Source organism: Bos taurus, chromosome 6 (genome assembly GCF_002263795.3).
Source record: "Bos taurus isolate L1 Dominette 01449 registration number 42190680 breed Hereford chromosome 6, ARS-UCD2.0, whole genome shotgun sequence".
In the NCBI taxonomy this organism is placed as follows: Eukaryota; Metazoa; Chordata; class Mammalia; order Artiodactyla; family Bovidae; genus Bos; species Bos taurus.
This window is the reverse complement of record NC_037333.1, coordinates 31,134,554-31,155,673: the sequence shown is the minus strand read 5'-3', so window position 1 is coordinate 31,155,673 and position 21,120 is coordinate 31,134,554. Positions and strand designations below refer to the sequence as shown.

At 35.5% G+C, this 21,120-nt stretch overlaps 1 protein-coding gene across 1 annotated transcript in view; it reads left to right on the top strand.

Annotated features, from left to right (window-relative positions):
• Positions 1-21,120, top strand: part of GRID2 (glutamate ionotropic receptor delta type subunit 2) — a 1,601,453-nt gene that overhangs the window by 1,223,468 nt on the left and 356,865 nt on the right. Inside the window, exon 10 of the mRNA XM_015471545.3 lies at positions 13,955-14,152. Coding sequence (XP_015327031.2) covers positions 13,955-14,152 — 198 coding nt within the window. The remainder of the gene's footprint in view (positions 1-13,954; positions 14,153-21,120) is intronic.

Genomic DNA, 21,120 nt, shown 5'->3' with positions numbered 1-21,120 from the left:
TCATTAGGTTTCAGTTTACAAAGGAAATACATTTTGAGAAAACCTTGTCTGCTTTCCCAGTCCCTCTCCAAGAGCCAAGGCCAAGGAAATGGCAACCCACTCCAGTGTTCTTGCCTGGAGAATCCCAGGGATGGGGGAGCCTGGTGGGCTGCCATCTCTGGGATCGCACAGAATCGGACATGACTGAAGCGACTTAGCAGCAGCAGCAGCATATGGCTGCCTTACCGATGAGGAAGATAGGCCTCAGGCGTGATTTGGAGTTTTTCAAAAGCCAGGTAACAGGTTTTGACCAATGGGGGACCATTCATCAAGTCACTATCCATTGCATTAAACAGGACTCTAGGGTGGTCTAAAATGAGAAAAGTTACCTCCAAAAAGTACCCAACATGGGAATAGTTTACTCATCTGTCAGCTTCTAGAACACAAACAGCTATTAAAAGTCAGCTCCCTCTGGGAGATGGGAGGCAGTCAAGGAGAGAACCACCATATTGTATGGAGGCCCCAGAAATGGAAAAGCTGGTCAAGGAAAGGAAGGCAAATGCATACTCTTCCAAAATACACCCCTTGGGTTTTTCAATGATCAGACAAAATACAAAGAGGTTTGGATTTTAAGGTATCTCTTCACAGCATCTCCATGTAAACTGTGTATCAATTATTTTAACCTGGAAACAAAAAAGCCATTATGCTGAAAAGCGAATTTGTGGTTCTTGGATGTTTTAAAATTTTGAGCAAAGAATTTCAGGTTCTCTATGTGATGGGAGTTAGCACAAGGATATGCACTTTACATATTTTAGATTTTTGGGGGTAGGTTTGAAGGTGTTTCTTTTTTCCTTTTCCCTTTTTTTTTTTAACCATCGCCAGTGGCATTAAATGGGAAAATGAAATGTTCAAATTAATTTTTCCCATTGATTCTTATGTAGACTAATGTACTCTGCAGTTCAATTAAAAATAACAAGCTGTTGTGTTGTTCTGAGCCAAATAAAATCTCTAAGACCATGGTCAATAAAGAGCTCAAGAAAATACAGTATGGAGGCTGAATGGTCTGAAGTCTACTGGGGAATAAAGAAGAAACTGATTAGCATTAAAAAGCAAACTCTTTTAATTTTTTAGAAGTCAAGGAGAATAAAAAAGTGATCACTCATCAAGAACAAAGACTTTGAAAAATATCTCTCACCTTTGTTTAATGAGTCCTTTCAAAATTTAAGAATGACCTTTGGTCTTCAGCCTCAAAACTAAAATGATTTTCTGTACATGCAATGTTACATTTGGGATTACTCCTGGAGTATCTGCTGAGGAATGTAAAAATAGAAGGATCAGTGTTCAATGTTTTATCACTCTAAGTGACATTAGCTCCATCCAATGAAGTATGTCATAGGGTTAAGTATTGTGACTAGTTTTACACTAAACATTCCATTCTATTATGCAATAAAAAAAAAATCATGGGAAAAAGTTGCATACATCTTTACATTTTTCCATAAATTATGGGTGAAGTGAAAGTTGCTCAGTTGTGTCCAGCTCTTTGCAACCCCAAGGACTATATAGTCCATGGAATTCTCCAGGCCAGAATACTGGAGTGGGTAGCCTTTCTCTTCTCCAGGGGATCTTCCCAACCAGGGGTTGAACCCAGGTCTCCCACATTGCAGGCAAATTCTTTACCAGTTGAGCCACCAGGGAAGACCAAGAATACTGGAGTGGGTAGCCTGTCCCTTCTCTAGTGGATCTTCCTGACCCAGGAATCGAACCAGGGTCTCCTGCATTGCAGGCAGATTCTTTACTAACTGAGCTATCAGGAAAGCCCAAATTACGGGTATATTCCTCTAATTCCTTAATATGGCCCCACAATTAATTCAGTACTGTAGTCCATATCTACAGACCTGATAAACTAGCACAGAATCTATTTTATATGCTTTTTATTAATTTAAATAATACTTCAGTAATCTTTTATACCCTTACTAATTTTTGAAACATAGAATATGGTCTTTACCACTTTAAGCTGAGACTTCTCTACATTCTGTAAATCCCCACAGATTTGTTTCTTGCTTTTAAATATCAGCACATTTCTGTTTTCTATTCTTCTGTTTCTGCCCTCTATGCAAGAAATCTTTTCTTTAAGTATCCCTCTGTGGTTCATAATAAAATCAAAATAAAAAAGCATGTCCTTCAGAAAGCATTCAGCTTACTGGAAATAGAAAACCTGTCACCTTATTCTTAAAACCTTAGATCAGGCAGGTCAATGGCAGAAATAGTGAGTGCAGTTTCAGCAAAGGGTATAAAGTGGGATTACCAAAATTATTATGTACCTTGTTATCTCCAGATGGATTTTAAGGGAAAGACTATCTTCTTGCGTGAAAAAGGCTTGGTACTGTTGGGAGGAAAACTTTTCTTCTACCTTCTTAGGTTCATATGTTTGGGGGCCTGTGAATTAAATGACAACAGGAGAAAGTCAAGGTTTATTTACATGTGCACATGCGTCTCATGAGAGTGGAGCCTTCATGAATCAGATTAGTGCCCTCACAAGATGAGACATGAGAAAGATGATCTCTCTGCTCTCTGCCCTGTGAAGCAGAGGAAGCAAGCTCTCCTCAAACCCTGGATCTACTGGCACATTTATCTTGGACTTTCCAGGCTTTACAACTGTGAGAAATAAGTGTTTGCTATTTAAGCCACTCAGTCTCTAGTAATTTGTTATAGCAGTCTGAATTAACTAAGACACCCGCACACATACTCATGAATAGTTTTGTACGTTTTCTTCCCATTAAGCAAAATATATATGACTATCTTTAACGTAAACAAGTATCCTTTATACAACAGATGTAAATCAATATTTTTTTTTCATCTGCTTGATGAATGATCTTTACAGTTGTCTCAAATTTCCATTAATTTGTTCAGGGTTTTACATAATTCCCAGAATGCCAACTGAAATTCAACATTTTCGTGTCCCATTTACTGAAATATGTTGGAATGCAAGTGAAAGTAATGTTTTTACTGTAATATTTTGAATCTTTAAGACAAACAAAAACAAACTAACTCCAGCCTTTAAAATGTTCTTAAATAAACCCTCCTGTGGTCTGATTCTGGGCAAATAACTATGTAACAGGGCACTGAGACACTGGAGATGACAGCTGAATGTGCTGTGTCTCAGTCCATGATACAGAGTTTTAAAAAAGCAATCCCTAATTGTTGGACATTTAGTTTGTTTTCAAGTTCTCACTAGAGAAGTTGCAATTAACATTCTTTTAGCTACATAACTATGTTCATTTATTATTACCTTCTTAGTTGGACAGCTACCAAAAGAAATAACACAAAAATTTCCAAACGTTTGCTTTCCTACCATGAATTTGTTTGTTTAAACTTCCCTGGTGGCTCAGATGGTAAAGCGTCTGTTTACAATCCAGGAGACCTGGGTTCTATCCCTGGGTCGGGAAGATTCCCTGGAGAAGGAAATGACAACCCACTCCAGTACTCTTGCCTAGAAAATCCCATGGACGGAGGAGCCTGGTGCAGGCTACTGCCCATGGGGTCGCAAAGAGCCAGACACGACTGAGCGACTTCACTTCTTCACTTCATGAATTTGTTTGCTTAAAGGTTGTACCAGTTTTAACTCACATAAGTAGTGTATAAGAAAGTCTGCTTCCTTATATGATTAAAAATTAACATTCTTTGCCAATCCAACAAGCTATAAATAACTCATCTTTTTTTGAAATTTCTATTTCTCAAAGGTGTATTAAGAGAACAAAAATAAATAATTCACCCTTAATGTTTGGTATTGAACTTTCTCCTTTTAAAATTCAAGCTTTAAAGATTATGATGATTTTAATGATTTTTATTTCTTCTGCTAAATATTATTTCTCTTTTAACTGATTATGTGAATCACAAATACGCAGGATAAAAAGAAAGTGCACATTTTCCTTCTATTAAATTTGAATGTGTATTAATTTTGCACTCAATGCAGTAGGTTTGTTCAAAATATTACCTTTGATTCTGTATTGAACATTCGCCCTAAGGACTTTGGTCTATTGATTGAAAGTTTTAATCCCTCTAATAAAATTATGTTGCATATGCCAAATGAAAAACATTCAGGGAGAATCTCAGGAGTCCATATACTTCTAAAGGCTGAGGTCTCCACTTAGAATTTCCAGAAGTATGGCATAGCATCCTATCAATTCTCACTAAGTACTAATAACTGCACATCTGATGTATCAGTGAATCCCATCAGCTTTGGGATTTCAAAGATTACCCAGAATCCAACTACTTCACATCAAATTCAGCTTACTGCCCTAACTCACTGGCTTGTTGCAAAGGATTCCTAACTACTCTCCTAGATTCTGTCCTTGGCCCTTCTAGCTTTCTTTCAATACCATCAACTGTCTTGAAAACTGTTAAAACATAGCAGATCACACACCCCCTCTGCCCAGAGCCCATCAGGCTGCCCATCTCAGTCAAAATAAGAGCTAAAGTTGTCACGGGGCTTAAAAGTACCGTTGAAGCTCCACTGGACACACACCTGTTATCTCTCAGATATTTCCTATCTGACCCTAACTTCCTCGGTTCCTACCACACCAGCGTCCCTTCTATCTCTCAGTCATGTCAGAGAGATTCCTGCTGACACATTTACACTTACTCTCTTTTCAGTCTGAAAGGTTTTTCTAAAGAGGCTCTTCCTTGAAGGTACAACACTTTCTCACATGCTCTTTGTCCTCAATATTTATTTAATTTTCTCCCCACGTTCTTATCACCTGACATAACATAAACAGTGCTTATTTTGTGTATTGTCCACCACTCCCATTAGCATGTAGGTCTACAAGGATAGAGAGGTCTGTTCATTGTTGGCTTTGTTCATTGCTGTGTTCTTAGCATAGCATTGCCTAGCATTAACACTCTTGAATGACAATAGATACATGAATTTCTGCTGTTTTTCTGTAATAATATTATTTTGGATATATATACCACTAACTTTAAGCATTTCAAGTTTAACTTTTTATTGTATTCTCATATTTAATTAGCTTCATTTGATATTTATTAAACATCCTTATGTCCTGACATAGACTGTCTAGACATAAAGCTTATGTCCTGGACATGGACTGTCTGGACATAAAGCTCTGCTGACAGTGCTAACAGGACTGTTATTGACAATATTTTTATAGGACTATGACTGTATCAACCAGAGTGTTTGTAAACGTTATCATCATTTGGAAGTCAGATGTTACCAGGTTCTTGAGTTAAATATGTGGTAGAATTCTGACATTTGGTGAAGCCAATCACTTTTTGCAGCTGCAATATTCTATATCTCAAAACATACTTTTGATAGTTTTATTTGACATGACTGCACTTACAAAGTCTTCTGCACTAGTGAACTTTTGACAATATTTATGGACTAGAATTGACTCTTGTATGTGGCTGTGGCCTTGTAAGTTTCATGTGAGTGTTGAATTTTAGCAAAATAATGAAGACAGGGCCCAACAAACATTAAGTATTACCCAGCACTTATATTCAGAAAGCAAACCAAAGGTCTAATATTTCTAAGTTTATATATGGTAATCTTGTGGCCTATAAAATCTAAGCCTCCTAAAATGTATTTTCAAATGCCTGTGAGGGAAAACCAATAAATGAAAACTAATGTACTCAGGATTGTTGTGATCACCCATTGTCCTTGATAACCTTGTATTTCCAGTTACAGCATCTTATGTTTCTTTCAGATCCTCATAGAAACAAAAGAAACATATTTTTTGGTTTTGCCACCCTCCATTAAGTCACTAAAATATAACCATTTCATGTTTTGAAAGGAATGTATAATCAAACATGTTATTGTGAAAATGAATTACCTTGCATACCAATAGCTTTGTGTTCAATTTAAAATATCTTTTTGACTTTTATAATTGCTTACAAAATAGGAGTCAGAAATAATATGTAAGGTATGGTTTTAGGAAGTTAGAGTGAGTAAATATTTTTATTTACTGATATTTATAATTTGAATCTTGTCTGATAAATATGTTTGAGCAAAGGTAATATATTGTCTGATAAATATATTTAAGCAAAAATTCGATTACTGCAATATTTTCTAAATCTTTGTTCCTGCATAAAATCCTTCTGCGGAAGCCCTTTGAAAAATGTTTTCATTGCATATCCCTATGAGCCGGTTTTCTTCTCTCCATGCAACTCAGATGTTTTTGTTTTTACAACACCTAGATTGTTTGTTCCTCTTCTGATGTTTTTTATTTTTGTTTTCCTGTCCTGGTGTTTCAATATCTTTTTAATAACCAACTCCATACCTTTTACCTTTTTAAACGTATAGTAGTTTCTAATATTTTGTATATGGTCTATAAAAATAATGAGATTTTTCCAAGAAGAATGATAGTCATTAATTCTGCATATATCACAGTGGAATGTGTCATCCCTAAGCAAAATATAAGCTCACACTGTGCGTGAAGACAGTTCTTGTTTGCTTCAGCCAGGAGCATTGTTTATGGGGAGAAGTTTTTAAACAGGTCATTAAGAAATATTCTTATTCTCTAGTTAATGTCTTTGAGCTGCACATGTGAGCAGAATGGTAAGGAATTTCCAGTGACTGATTCCAAGTTTTGACCAGCCCGGCATTCTGTGAAGTAATGCATATTTTAACTTCTATAAAGCCCTCAATAAAGACTTCACAGTAGAGCTTGTCACTTACACCTATCAAAAATGTCAGATGCTTTTTCCAAACTCTATCACTAGCAAACAGTATTGCATAGCTATTAAAATATGGGGATTTAACAACAAAGTCTGCAAGTTGCAAACATTGTTGTAAATCAACTAAGCAATTAACATGAGATTTTTTAAGTGATTGGGTACAAGTTCAGAATTATGAAGTTATTATCTAATAACCTAACAAGTGATGTGAATAAATCCTTGCTAATATGAAAATTACCAATGACAGAAACCCATTTTTCTATAAGCAAGTGTATGGATCCTCATGCTAACACTAAGATTGATAAACTACAGGCATTCAGTGAAAACGTCATTTGTTCCAGTTGCTGAGAATTGTGTTTAGAGATTCTTTCATCCAAATGATCAGCAAATCGAAGTCTGCAATTTGTTTTCATTTAATAGGCAGACACATTTTTACCAATTTAGACTCAGTCATATTAATACTCTTTGAAACTAATTGCTGGGAAATGAATTTTAAAGTCAGGGTTTTATAATTTCTTTTTTCCTTTTTCTGTCCCTGTAATAGAAGATTCCAACCCACCTGTATACAACTTTCAAATCTATGTTTAACAGGTGTGGGCTATAATCCCCTGTCATCTGTATGGTTACAAAGGACACTTATTCCCCATCCTGTCACAATCCACTCTACACTCTTCTCTCAAAGTTACTTTCTAATTATGCTGTTTCCCTTCCACAAAGTTCTGGTTCCCTGACAGATAAAAGACAGTAACCTTAATCTGACTTCAACATCCTCCATTATCTTCTCCCACTTAATGTACTTTATTTTTATTTATATTACAATTATAACACCCATACACAAAAAAAGTTTAAACCATTAATTAATGCATAGTAGAGTAATATCTAGATAACCACTGCTCAGAACAAAAGATAGAATACTGTCATTACCTACAAGAGGCAGCTATCCTTGTGCATCTTTCTTATCACACCCTCTCTAGCAGCCAAAGCTGATTCCTTCCTTGATTTTCTTTATAGTGTCTCCACCTATTTAAGGTGTGACTCCTTAAACACATAGCTATTTCACCAGATTTTTAAATGTTACAAAAATGGAACCAAGCTATTCCTTGGAATATTGCTTTTTTTCACTCATCATGATTCTTGTAAAGGTCCATTCATGTTATTGGATATCACTCTAATGTCTTCAGTTTGAAGCTGTTTAATACTACATTGTATAAATATACCACAATGTATTCACTTTTCCATGTGGAAGTACATTTGGATTTTTAGATTATTTCTCAATTCAGTCACTCAGTCATGTCAGACTCTTAGCAACCCCATGGAATGCAGCACACCAGGCCTCCCTGTCCATCACCAACTCCTGGAGTTTACTCAAACTCATGTCCATTGAGTTGGTGATACCACCCAATCATCTCATCCTCTGCTGTCCCCTTCTCCTCCCACCTTCAATCTTTCCCAGTATCAGGGTCTTTTCCAATGAATCAGTTCTTCACAACACGTGGCCAAAATATTGGAGTTTCAGCTTCAGCATCAGCCCTTCCAATGAATATTTAGGACTGATTTTCTTTAGGATGGACTGATTGGAACTCCTTGCAGTCCAAAGGACTCTCGAGTCTTCTCCAACACCACAGTTCAAAAGCGTCAATTCTTCAGTGCTCAGCTTTCTTAATAGTCCAACTCTCACATCCATACATGACTACTGGAGAAACAATAGCTTTGACCTGACGGAACTTTGTCAGCAAAGTAATGTCTTTGCTTTTTAATATGCTGTCTAGGTTGGTCATAACTTTTCTTCCAAGGAGCAAGCGTCTTTTAATTTCAAGGCTGCAGACACCATCCGCAGTGATTTTGGAGCCCCAAAAAATAAACTTTGTCACTGTTTCCATTGCTTCTCCATCTCTTTGCCATGAAGTGATGGGACAGATGCCATGATCTTAGTTTTCTGAATGTTGAGCTTTAAGCCAACTTTTTCACTCTCCTCTTTCACTTTCATCAAAAGGCTCTTTAGTTCTTCGCTTTCTGTCATAAGGGTGGTGCCATCTGCATATCTGAGATTACTGATATTTCTCCCAGCAATCTTGATTCCAGCTTGAGCTTCATCCAGTCCAGCACTTGTCATGATGTACTCTGAGTATAAGTTAAATAAGCAGGGTGACAATATACAGCCTTGACGTACTCCTTTTCCTATTTGGAACCAGTCTGTTGTTCCATGTGCGGTTCTAACTGTTGCTTCCTGACCTGCATACAGGTTTCTCAAGAGGCAGGTCAGGTGGTCTGGTATTTCCATCTCTTGAAGAATTTTCAACACATTTTGTGATCCACACAGTCAAAGACTTCGGCATAGTCAATAAAGCAGAAGTAGATGTTTTCTGGAATTTTCTTTCTTTTTCGATAATTCATCAGATGTTGGCAATTTGTTCTCTGGTTCCTCTGCCTCTTCTAAATCCAGCTTGAACATCTGGAAGTTCATGGTTCACATACTGTTGAAGCCTGGCTTGGAGAATTTTGAACATTACTTTTCTAGCGCATGATATGAGTGCAATTGTGTGGTAGTTTGAGCATTCTTTGGCATTACTTTTCTTTGGGATTGGAATGAAAACTGACCTTTTCCAGTCTTGTGGCCACTGCTGAGTTTTCCAAATTTGCTGGCATATTGAGTGCAGCATTTTCTTTCACAGCATCATCTTTTAGGATTTGCAATAGGTCAACTGGAATTCCATCACCTCCACTAGCTTTTTTTGTAGTAATGCTTCCTAAGGCCCACTTGACTTTGCATTCCAGGATGTCTGGCTCTAGGTGAGTGATCACATTATTGTAATTATCTGGGTTGTGAAGATCTTTTTTTGTACAGTTCTTCTGTGTATTCTTGCCACCTGTTCTTAATATCTGCTGTTTCTGTTAGGCCCGTACCATTTCTGTCCTTTATGGTGTCCATCTTTGCATGAAATGTTCCCTTGGTATCTTCAATTTTCTTGAAGGGATCTCTAGTCTTTCCCATTCTATTGTTTTCCTCTATTTCTTTGCATTGATCACTGAGGAAAGCTTTCTTATCTCGCCTTGCTATTCTTGGAACTCTGCATTCAAATGGGTATATCTTTCCTTTTCGCCTTTGCCTTTCACTTCTCTGCTTTTCACAACTATTTGTAAGGCCTCCTCAGACAACCATTTTGCCTTTTTTCATTTCTTTTTCTTGGGAATGGTCTTGATCCCTACTTCCTGTACTATGTCACAAACCTCCGTCCGTTGTTCTTCAGGTATTCTATCCGATCTAGTCCCTTGAATCTATTTGTAACCTCACTGTATAAATGTAAGGGGTTTGATTTAGGTCGTACCTGAATGGTCTAGTGGTTTTCCCTACACTTTCATATTAAGCCTGAATTTGGCATTAAGGAGTTCATGGTCTGAGATTATTTCTAGATTTGGGCTACTATAGACAATACTGCTATAAACATTCTTGGGGATATATTCTGGTGCCCAACATTCATAGTGTTCATATTCAGAGTGAAATTGAAATTTGTTAATATCTATTTGGCAAGGCCAAGTCTTGGTTGGGTCAAGTAGAATCTTAAACCTTTAGTTGTGGCATGCACAATCTAGTTCCCTCACCAGGGATCCAGCCTTAGCCCCTGCATTGGGAGTGTGGAGCCCACTGGACCACTATGGAACTCCCTATTTCCATTATTTTTACAATTTCCTTTGTATTGCTCTGGTCTTCTGTTCATGCCAGTCATGGTACGTGATACTCAAGTTTTACTTTATGTTTTTTGAGGACATAGCTTTTCCAATACTAGGTTACAATTGTTTTGAAGATGGTGTCCATGACTTTTTACCAATATCTCTCACTATATTGAGTGTAGTAATTTGATGCAATAACTGCTTAATGCATGTTAAATGGATGAGTCAATGAGTGAATAAATTTTGGAAACAGGTACATAGATAAAAGTGATTAAACCAAGCTCAGTATTGCCATAGAGAAGGAGTAAGTATCTTTTCTATTATCAGTCCCAGAGTTTCAGTCGAATTTCTGTTGCTATGTTTACTTGTCCACTATATTGGCTGATTGTCCTCATAAAACACAACTGGTCTGAGGTAGGATTTATGCATAACAATCCAAATGTGTAATAGAGCTTAAAAACAAAGCTTAAGAACACTGATCTAGAGGACAGTGATAAAATGTAATAAAGTTTATTTAGGACGTAAAATTAAAAAGCGTGTTCATCAATAATTCATCAGCTCTCTTTAAAAAACCCTTAGTATAATCATTTTTATTCTGTATCTTTAATCATTTGTAGCTGATGTTGCTAGGAACAGACTTTGACAACAAACTTCTGAAAGGGATCCATTTGCCTAGGGATTTACTTATAATGTTGCAATTAAAAATATTTTCTAGGGGTAAATTCAGCATACTAAGCAAATATGACACAACTTAGCAATTAAACAGTTGTTCTAAAGATATGTTAATAGAATTGAAAAGAATCACTATTTCATACGAAAGCATACATTGGGGTATTATTTTTGCCACATAGAGCAGTTAGCTTTGCATTATTATTAGTCCTCTTAATTTTCCAAATGTCACCCTAAAGACTGGTTTTCCATTTCCTGGTGATTAAATTGCTGCTGAACCTAAGAGATTTGTTAGATTTTAAGTCCATGAATAAATAAAGAAAGTATATGGTCAAAATTATTAGTAGAGGACCAATAAGATCTTTTATGAAGCATCTTTCCATTAGTTTGTCGATGGATAGATGTTCAAAATATAGCAATGAATGAGATGTGTATAAGGAAATAAGTACATGCTCTCTGTTGCCAGCATGCACAGCATAATATAAATAATCAATGCCCAATTAATTCTGGAATTTCCTGATCTTATTTTCATGCTCTCTGAATATGATCTTTATTTTGGAATTTCTTTGACCTATTCTGAACGACTTTGTGACTTCAGGTCACAGATGCATTGTGCAATGTATCATCATTAACTAGGTTATATAATTAACAGTGATAAACTCTGCTATATTAGATGAAAGTTTTAATTTGGAATCAAGAAAATGTTCTGTATTTTATGCATAGTATTAAAGGATGTGTTGAATTTTTACTTTTTATTTAGTTGATATCATTTAGATTAAACGTCAGAATTGTTAAAAATTTTCATTCATTCTCAAAGTTTCCAACCTATTGATATATATCAGTCTATCTTTGTTCATTAGGATCAAATACTGGTAAAAACCAAAAAAAATATCTTGAGCTTAACAACAATAAGAAATTGAGGTTTTCTTTCCTTTTTTTTTTTTTTTTTTTATGTTTTAGAACAGTAGAGAGTCAGTGTGAGCCTTCTATAGCGTTTCAAATGTCAAGGACATACACTTCTGTATTATTTCTCTATTATGTGTGAGCTAAGACAGTTACCAGAACTTCCAGCTGTTAAGTGTTCATGCCAGCTGGAAGAAGTAGAAAGGACACAAAAACAGTTGCACAAAGCACCCTGGTTACATCACACTTCTCAGAACTGGTCACGTGGTCTCACTTTGCCTAAAAGGAGATTGTGGATTGTCTATATTCTCAACTGCTGATTTGAAAATAGATATGTATAATTAATGAAGAGCAATTAATTGTTCCCACTACTGGGGAACAAATAGCAGTCATCTCCTTCATCTAACTGTTCATTTACTGATTTATTTTGCGCTAAGATAAGTTATAAACAGTTAAACAAGACCATTTTTTAAATGAAAAAGTATCAGCAATTTGGAAAATCAAGATTTTTTGAAAATTACAAATACCACAATGTCAACATAGTTATAGATGAGCATCGTGGTCTCCTGGGTATCTAAAGTGAAATAGGATATCTAAATAATTATTTACTTTATTTTCATTATTTTAAAAAAGGCATTACTGAAGCAAAATTAAGCTCTATTGTCTCTGGACAATATAAAAACTTATCTCATGGTAATGTTTATGGAGAACTGAATGTTATGGTCGAAGAAGGCAATGTCACCCCACTCCAGCACTCTTGCCTGGAAAATCCCATGGACGGAGGAGCCTGGTAGGCTGCAGTCCATGGGGTCGCTAAGAGTCAGACATGACTGAGTGACTTCACTTTCACTTTTCACTTTCATGCACTGGAGAAGGAAATGGCAACCCACTCCAGTCTTCTTGCCTGGAGAATCCCAGGGAATGGGGAGCCTGGTGGACTGCCATCTATGGGGTTGCACAGAGTCGGACATGACTGAAGCGACTTAGCAGCAGCAGCAGCAGAATGTTATGGTGAAAAATATTCCTATCATAGATGCAGCTGATTTTATAAGGCACTGACTTAGTGTCTTTGAGTAAGAGCCAAAAGCCAAATATTATTTTATAACTCAATAAAGGCTATTTTGTAAGTCCTTAATGTTACAATCCTTAGGTATTCTGGCTTAGACGGAGGATAGATGATAACCTGCCCACAGGACTAGGTAGATATATACACTGTGGATGGTTATCTGTAAATATTACTGTTGCTGAAAGTTTTCTGAACAAGTTTAGGAAATTAAGAAATACATTATCTAATTTTCTGTAGTCTGCCAGCATGTCAGACCAATTTAGTGCTTATAACACTAGGTGCTCTAAAAAGTGAAAGGGGACCATTTGTTAACTGTAACAGCACAACAATGCAAAAAGATGAAAGAGGTTGAAATGGAAACCAATTTGCTAAATTTACTAAATTACACAGATTACCAAAAAGGTAAGTGAATTTCTCATAACAGTAGTGGAGAAACTACTTTTGCAATGAAATGTGTGTTTATATCCAAGTTTCAAAATTACTTAGCAAATAACTCCCAGTAAATGTGATATTATAAATTTTAGCTAAATTGTAAGTTCTTAGAATTTTTGTATCTTTTCAAAACAATTTGTGTCTCTTATATCTCTTAAAATATTTTCATGTATTTTGACAAATATAGAAAATAACTACCCAGGGACAGAAACAATAAATTCATGGTTTCCTAAATATGATTATATTTTTGATGAATCTTAGGTTTATCCTGAAGTGGCAAGAGAAATGAATTTATGGTTCCTGAAGTTTTGTAATCACTTGCATCTAATTTTTTGATATGATAATAATTAAATGAGAGATGACAAGAAACTGGGTGATTAAACAGTTTGGTAAAATGATGCATTAATAACACATAAGTTTTATTTCAAAGTTATTCTCTCACAGTACAAAATCAATTTTAAACTGTAAGCTGCATTCTTTGAAGAATTAATCTTTGCTTTAAAGGAGCAGCATAGATTGACACCAACGATTTCTTTTAATTTCATGTAGGAAGAACCTTTTGTAATGGTGTCTGAAAATGTCCTGGGTAAGCCGAAAAAATACCAAGGCTTCTCCATCGATGTTCTGGATGCCTTATCCAACTACCTGGGTTTTAACTATGAAATTTATGTTGCACCGGATCACAAGTATGGAAGCCCACAGGAAGATGGAACATGGAATGGCTTGGTAGGAGAACTAGTGTTTAAGGTAAGCGTTTGTTTGTTTATCACACATCTAAAGTTGACTATAACCCTTGGAAGTTAATTTCATTTAAAATAAGTGTAAGGCAAGGCCTTGGGTGGTGGTGTTGAATGCAAGTCTCAGCCTATACTATTTCATGAACTTTGTGGAAAGAAAAATTGATGACAATACAAACCTAAATTTCAAAATATGTCCTAAAAAATATTTAGAGCAAGGATTTACCTTTACCAAAGTTATACTTCAAACATATTATCACTGTTTGGTACATGATGAAGTCACAGTGCCTTTTCCAAACACAATTTATGTCAATGTGTTCTTTTAATTTTAAACACAAGTTCAAGAAATAAATAAGATTCTGACCACTTAGGAACTGATCATTTCATTTTTGGATCTAAATAAGGTAAAGCTACTGTTACTTATATTTTTCTCCTTGTTCTTGCAATTCTCAGAGAAGTGTTTTAAATTTCCCCATTACTATATCCCTGTTCCTGTCAGTTTTTCCTTCCTTTTTGGAAGCTTTATTATTAAGTGCACCACATTTGTAAATATTATGCTTTCCTAATGAGTTGAATAGTCATATTTAGGTCTATAAATTACTATTTGATTTCTGTGTATCTCATTTTTCCCTCTGTTCCTTCATTTCTGGCCTTCCTCTGGGTTAGCTGATTTTTTGTGTGCTTGATTTTATTTCCCTTTTAGCTTCTTATTTGTATTTATTTGGTTTTTGTTTGTTTGTTTGCCTGTGGTTAGTCTAGGACAGTAATGTGCATTCTTAACTTATCACACTTTATGTAGATTAAAATCATATCATTTCTCATTTAAAAAGTAATAAATGTACAGCAATATAATTCCATTTATATTCACCATAGCCTTTGTGTTATTGTGGTTATATATTTATATTTGATGAACTCCAAAGTAAAACTTTATACTTTTTTATTTAATCAATTGACTTTCAAAGGTATAAAGGGAAGGGAGACAGTGTCTAATGTTTTAACTATTTTTCTACTATTTCTGGGACATTTTATTCCTTTCTATACATCTGAGCTTCTAACTGGTATCACTTACTTCAACCTGAAGAAATTCCCTTTAGAATGTCTTGAAGTCCAGTCCTGGCATATACTCTTTACATTAGCTTACCTTAAAATTTCTTTGTTTACCCTCATTTTTGAATAATATTTTTAGCATGTAACAAATTCTGAGTTGATAGAATTATTTTTGGTAGGTACTTTTTGTCTTAGTGTTTTCAAATATTTCAAATAGTGGCACTGCTAATTTTGATTTACGTTTGACAAGAGCACTGAGTCTCAGAACACAGTCACTTATAATCAAAGTATCTTTTTCTTTATACTTTTTATTGTCTGAGAAGAATATTGTAGGTAAAATATTATTATTCCTAAAATCAAGGCTGGTGATTTTAAAGCAAGAGTAACTTTTTATTTCAAAAACAATAAGTAAAATTATCATTCAATAATATTTCATACAATAATAAATGTTTTCATTATTATTTCACAATAACATTGATACATAACCTGGTTAACATACATACATGATGTAGTTATGTATCAATGTTTACAACATAATATAAATACTTTCAAGTTTATGACATAGTGATTTGATATATGGATATATTGCAAAATGATTACCACAATAAGTCTAGTTAACATTCATTACCATACATATTTTTTTTAATGTTCATGACTTTAAATATATCATTCTATTGTCTTTTGCCAAATGTTGTTTATAATGAGAAGTTAGCCATCATTTGTACTTTGCTCCTTTTTTATAGTGTAGGGGTGGTCATCCCTGAGGTCTTATTTATTTTATTATGATATTTTACTCTCTGAACTTTAGATGAGTTAATATATCTTGATGTACTTTCAGATTATTGATTCTTTCTTTGCCATCTCCAGTTTCCATTAAGTTCATTCAGTAACTTTTTTTATTCTAGATAGCTAAAATTATTCTTATGCTTGTGTTGGTTAGGAGTCAACCAATGATTTGGGGGAAGCTTATACATAGATTATGGGGCTTCTTTCTCTGTGGCTCCCTCCTTTATGTGAGTCCCTTTTGATTTCTGGACAGCCTGGATACCTCAAACACCACCCTCTAACACATCAAGCTAATAAGGTTCTGACTTTCTGCTTGAGCTCTAGCTACTTTCTATTGCCTAACTGAGGTGTGTTCTCAGTGAATGAGCTATAGAAAAAAGGAACTCACCCAAAGCAGTTACTGTCTTTAAAGGGTTGAAGAGCCTACAGTTTATGCCTGTTTTTGACTGTTACACAATCTATTCAATTTGTGGGTTTTTAAAAAAATTTGACCCAGAATTTACCATTATTCTTCGTTGGGTTAACCCAATTAAAAAATATTCCCTTATTGCCAGAACTGGAATTATTTATAAAAGTATTCTGAAAATGAAAGGATCTAAGTTGTTTCCAAGAGATGCAGAAGAGAAAAAAATAAGAGATGTTGAAGACAGTGATAGGAAAAATAATAAAGCTGTTTTTCATATTCTTTAAATCTTGAAAAATAGTATCAGTTTATTTAATAAATGCTTTACATATGTAATTTTATTTGCAAAAGGTTAATATAAGTATTTTAATAGGAAAACAGGAATCATCAATCCTCACCCTCTTATTAAATCTATGACTCTTTACCTTATGTTCCTTACTATAAACACAAAACAAGCATCCTATCTTTGTGTTTCTGAGGAGTCCTGCCTGAACTGAACCCAAATAAACAATTATATTTAAATATAAGGAAAAGGAAGAAACATTATACAAGTTTTTTCTGTAGATATAGTAGATAAAAATCTGTAAGAGTTATCTTAGTGGACAAGTAATAGTAAACTTCACTTACTATTAATAAATGCTAGTTAAAAGTAATAAGCATTAAAATTAGTTTGATGTTGCTGCTGTTTTTAATTTGGTTGTGTGCTTGCTCCAGTTAGTTAAATTTTTGAGACTTACCTCCTCACCTATGAAGTGAGGAGTACAAGTATTTTAGTGGGAATATCTCATCCAACTATAACCTTTTAAAATCATTTTAAGACTTGATTACATAAGAATCACACACAGCAATAGTATGATGTTCTTCATCAATTCAGTTGCTCAGTCATGTCCAACTCTCTGCGACCCCATGGACTGCAGCATGCCAGGCTTCCCTGTCCGTCACTAGCTCCCAGAGCTTGCTCAAACTCATGCCCATCGAGTTAGTGATGCCATCCAAACATCTCATTCTCTGTTGTCCCCTTCTCCTCCTGCTTTCCATCTTTCCCAGCATCAGGGTCTTTTCCAATGAGTCAGTTCTTCACATCAGATGTTCTTCATAATAATTTGTTTTTATTTGCATGTAAGAGCATATTATTATATGATAATGTAGAGATCAGCAGGGTCCTTTCACAAAGCAAAAATTCAGGTTTAAAAAAGCTGACTGACAAATGTGTGATTTTTTAGCTGGAAAAACTATAAATGTATTTACTTACTGCAATTAGAACTGCTAACCTAATCCATCAGATCACAGACTTTCAAGGGACTTGTGATCCATGCTGTTACTGTGTACTTTTACTTAGACCCTTCCCCCCGCCAAGCTTGGGCCTCCCAGGTGGCTCAGAGGGTAAAGAAACTGCCTGCAATGCCGGAGACCTGGGTTCAATCCCTGGGTCAGGAAGATCCCCTGGAGGAGGAAATGGCAACCCACTCCAGTATTCTTGCCTGGAGAATCCCATGGACAGGGGAGCCTGGTGGGCTACAGTCCATGGGGTCGCAAAGAGTCAGACACAGCTGAGCAACGAACACTATTTACTACAATTAGATTTTTACTTTCTTCAAAAAGATATTTAGCCATTCTGACTAGGCTTTAAGAAGTACTTATCAAGCAAGTGAAAGAGGAGACGCCTACGTAAGAGTTTGCTGAAACAGGTGTCGAGATGGGAAGAAAACTACGAGAGGGTGGTAGAGGAAGAGAATATTTTCATGAGCAGAGGACAGCCAGCATCACAGGATGACTGTGGTAATGTTATACTGAGGGTTCACAGCGTTCTCTTTAACTGTCTTCTGTTACCAATAGAGAAGTATGCTCTAATTTTAAGCACCTCAAAAATGTCAATTCAAATATACAAATAGTCATGCAGTCAAAATATCATAAAGTAATTTAGATTATTCAAGACTCATCATATTAAAATTTTATCTGGCTTATACACACATCATATTAAAATTTTATCAGGTTTATTTACCCTGGTAGAGGAAAATATCACTATTGAATTGGCATAGTAATGTATGACCGAGCTCCAGAAAAATGAGCTTATTATTGCTATATATATTTTTACTAGTGTAGACATTTTTCATGGATCTAAGTATGCTTTAAGTAACAGTAAATACTGCCATTGAATACCTCTATACATGACATAAGACTTATGAAATTAATAAGGTTGTCTGCCTTCCTAAGGGGAAACCACAATTAAAAGAATGTTTTCTAGAGTCTTTGTCATGATGGTTATGGAAAAATACATTTAAAATGATCCAGAGAGGGAACATGGGAAATTTCTGAGTTCATATGATTGTTCAACAGTGATTTCCAAGGCTGGCACTGAGACATCAGGTTGGGATGACCTCATATTAAAGGGATTTTCCACTATAACTGGATGTCAAGAATCATGTATGTACATAATTCTTAAACTGGAAAATACCACCAGAGAGACCAAGGGATTGAACTATAAAGAAAGCTGAGTGCCGAAGAATTGATGCTTTTGAATTGTGATGTTGGAGAAGACTCTTGAGAGTTCCTTGGACTGCAAGGAGATCCAACCAGTCCATCCTAAAGGAGATCAGTCCTGGGTGTTCATTGGAAGGACTGATGTTGAAGCTGAAACTCCAATACTTTGGCCACCTCATACAAAGAGTTGACTCATTGGAAAAGATCCTGATGCTGGGAGGGATTGAGGGCAGGAGGAGAAGGGGACGACAGAGTATGAGATGGCTGAATGGCATCACCGACTCAATGGACATGGGTTTGTGTGAACTCCGGGAGTTGGTGGCGAACAGGGAGGCCTGGCATGCTGCGGTTCATGGGGTCACAAAGAGTCAGACACGACTGAGCGACTGAACTGAACTGAACATATAGAATTGATTTAAAAACTGACAGTGTAGCAAAATCTCCTCCATTCCTTATCTGCGTCACTACTTTTATAACTTTCTGCAATTAATACGCTCTTAAAATTTATGAGAACACAGATCTGGCCAAAAGATGTTTCAATGTGAAATAGATAAATTAGAGATATGTTCTGTTCAGTATAGGAGAAATTGTTATGAGTGAGTTAATGTGGCTGATAAATTATTTTCTCTGGTGTAAAAGAACAAAAATGAGAAGAACACAGAGACCTTGATACTATAGAAAATAGCAAGTATATCAAGTTTAGGATGGAAGTACAAAAAATTAAGAAAACAATGAAGGAGGACTATGAGTTAGACAGCTGTGTATTGTAGTTTTTAGTTTTTTTTTTTTTTGCGTAGCATTTTTAAACTCTAATGAATCAATATATTGTGTACTAAGGTAATGATGACTCAATCCAGAAGAAATATTTTACACCTGAAACATTATGGTCACAGGTTGTTCAACAGAGACTGAATTTGAATATATACTTTTTGTACAAAGGTATAATTTGGTAAGCAAAAAAAGACTTTCAAGCATGCCTTTTTTTTATATTTGGATAAAAATGTTGTGAAGGTCATGTGGAATATAAACATAGCTCAAAGATGACATGATATAAATATCCCCATCTGTTTGAGAAAAGTGGGGTTCAAATCGCTATAATATTTAGATTCTAATGGGTACATTTTAAAGAATGATCTTGACAACTTTATTTTACATTATCAGCATTTACAACACAACTCATATAAGTCAGGAAAATAAAAACCACTCTTGGAATTTCAAAGAGGAGAGATTTAATCACAGGGATTGATCACAAAGTCATGGGAAGGAATGAAAACACAAAAGAGAAGATGTAACATGCAAGTATCAGGAGCTGGTAATGCTCCAGTCGATTATATGTCTCCCAAAGAGGTACCCCTCAACCAGGGCTGGAATTGCCAAAACGATGCTGCCCAAGCAGGGAAGATGAAAACGTGCATAATCAAGGTTGAGATATACTGGATGAACTCGGCAAGGAAATTTAGTGAGATAAAAGAAAATTTAAAATCTTCAAGGATGTATGGTCATGACTTTGGTGATGGAACTGGATAAAATTTTGGGAAAAGGAATCAGAATATGAATATGAGGTTGAAAAACACGTAAAGTCTAAGTGAAGACATTAAAAGAAGTAGTAGAATGGAAAGAGGTTACCAGAGACTGAAATATAGAAGTTCTAGGGATGGAATGTATTAACAGAAGCTGACTTTGTGGGTCACAGTAGAAATATTATAGGAGACAAAAGGAGCTGGAGTTTAAAATGGCCCCCAACTGGGCAAGATAGGGAGAGACAAATGGGTGAAGCACAGGGTATCTTTAGGCCGTGAAACGATTCTATATGGTACTGTAATGGTGCATGCATGACACCATGCATTTATCACAGCCCATAAAAGAGCAAACCCTGATATAAACTGTAGATTTTAGTTAATAATAATGTATCAGTAGGTTCATCAATTGCTACAAATGTACCATACTGATGAAAGATGTTAAGAAAAATTGTATTGGGGAATGGAGGAGTGGCAGACCAGAGAAAGATATATAGGAACTTTTTGTATTTTATGCTCAATTTTTCTGCAAAAATAATATTTTTAAAAAAATGATTATTGTAAGGGGCATCTATGTTGATACTGAAATTTGTTAGAAAGTTGCATGAGAAGAAAATATTGTGAAGTCTGTCTGGTAGAGATGATAAGACAAGTCCCCCTCAGAAGCACACATGTAACTGGCAAAACAAAAGGAAAGTAGCATTAATCTCACTAATGAAGAACAGAAATCAGGTCCCCGCATGT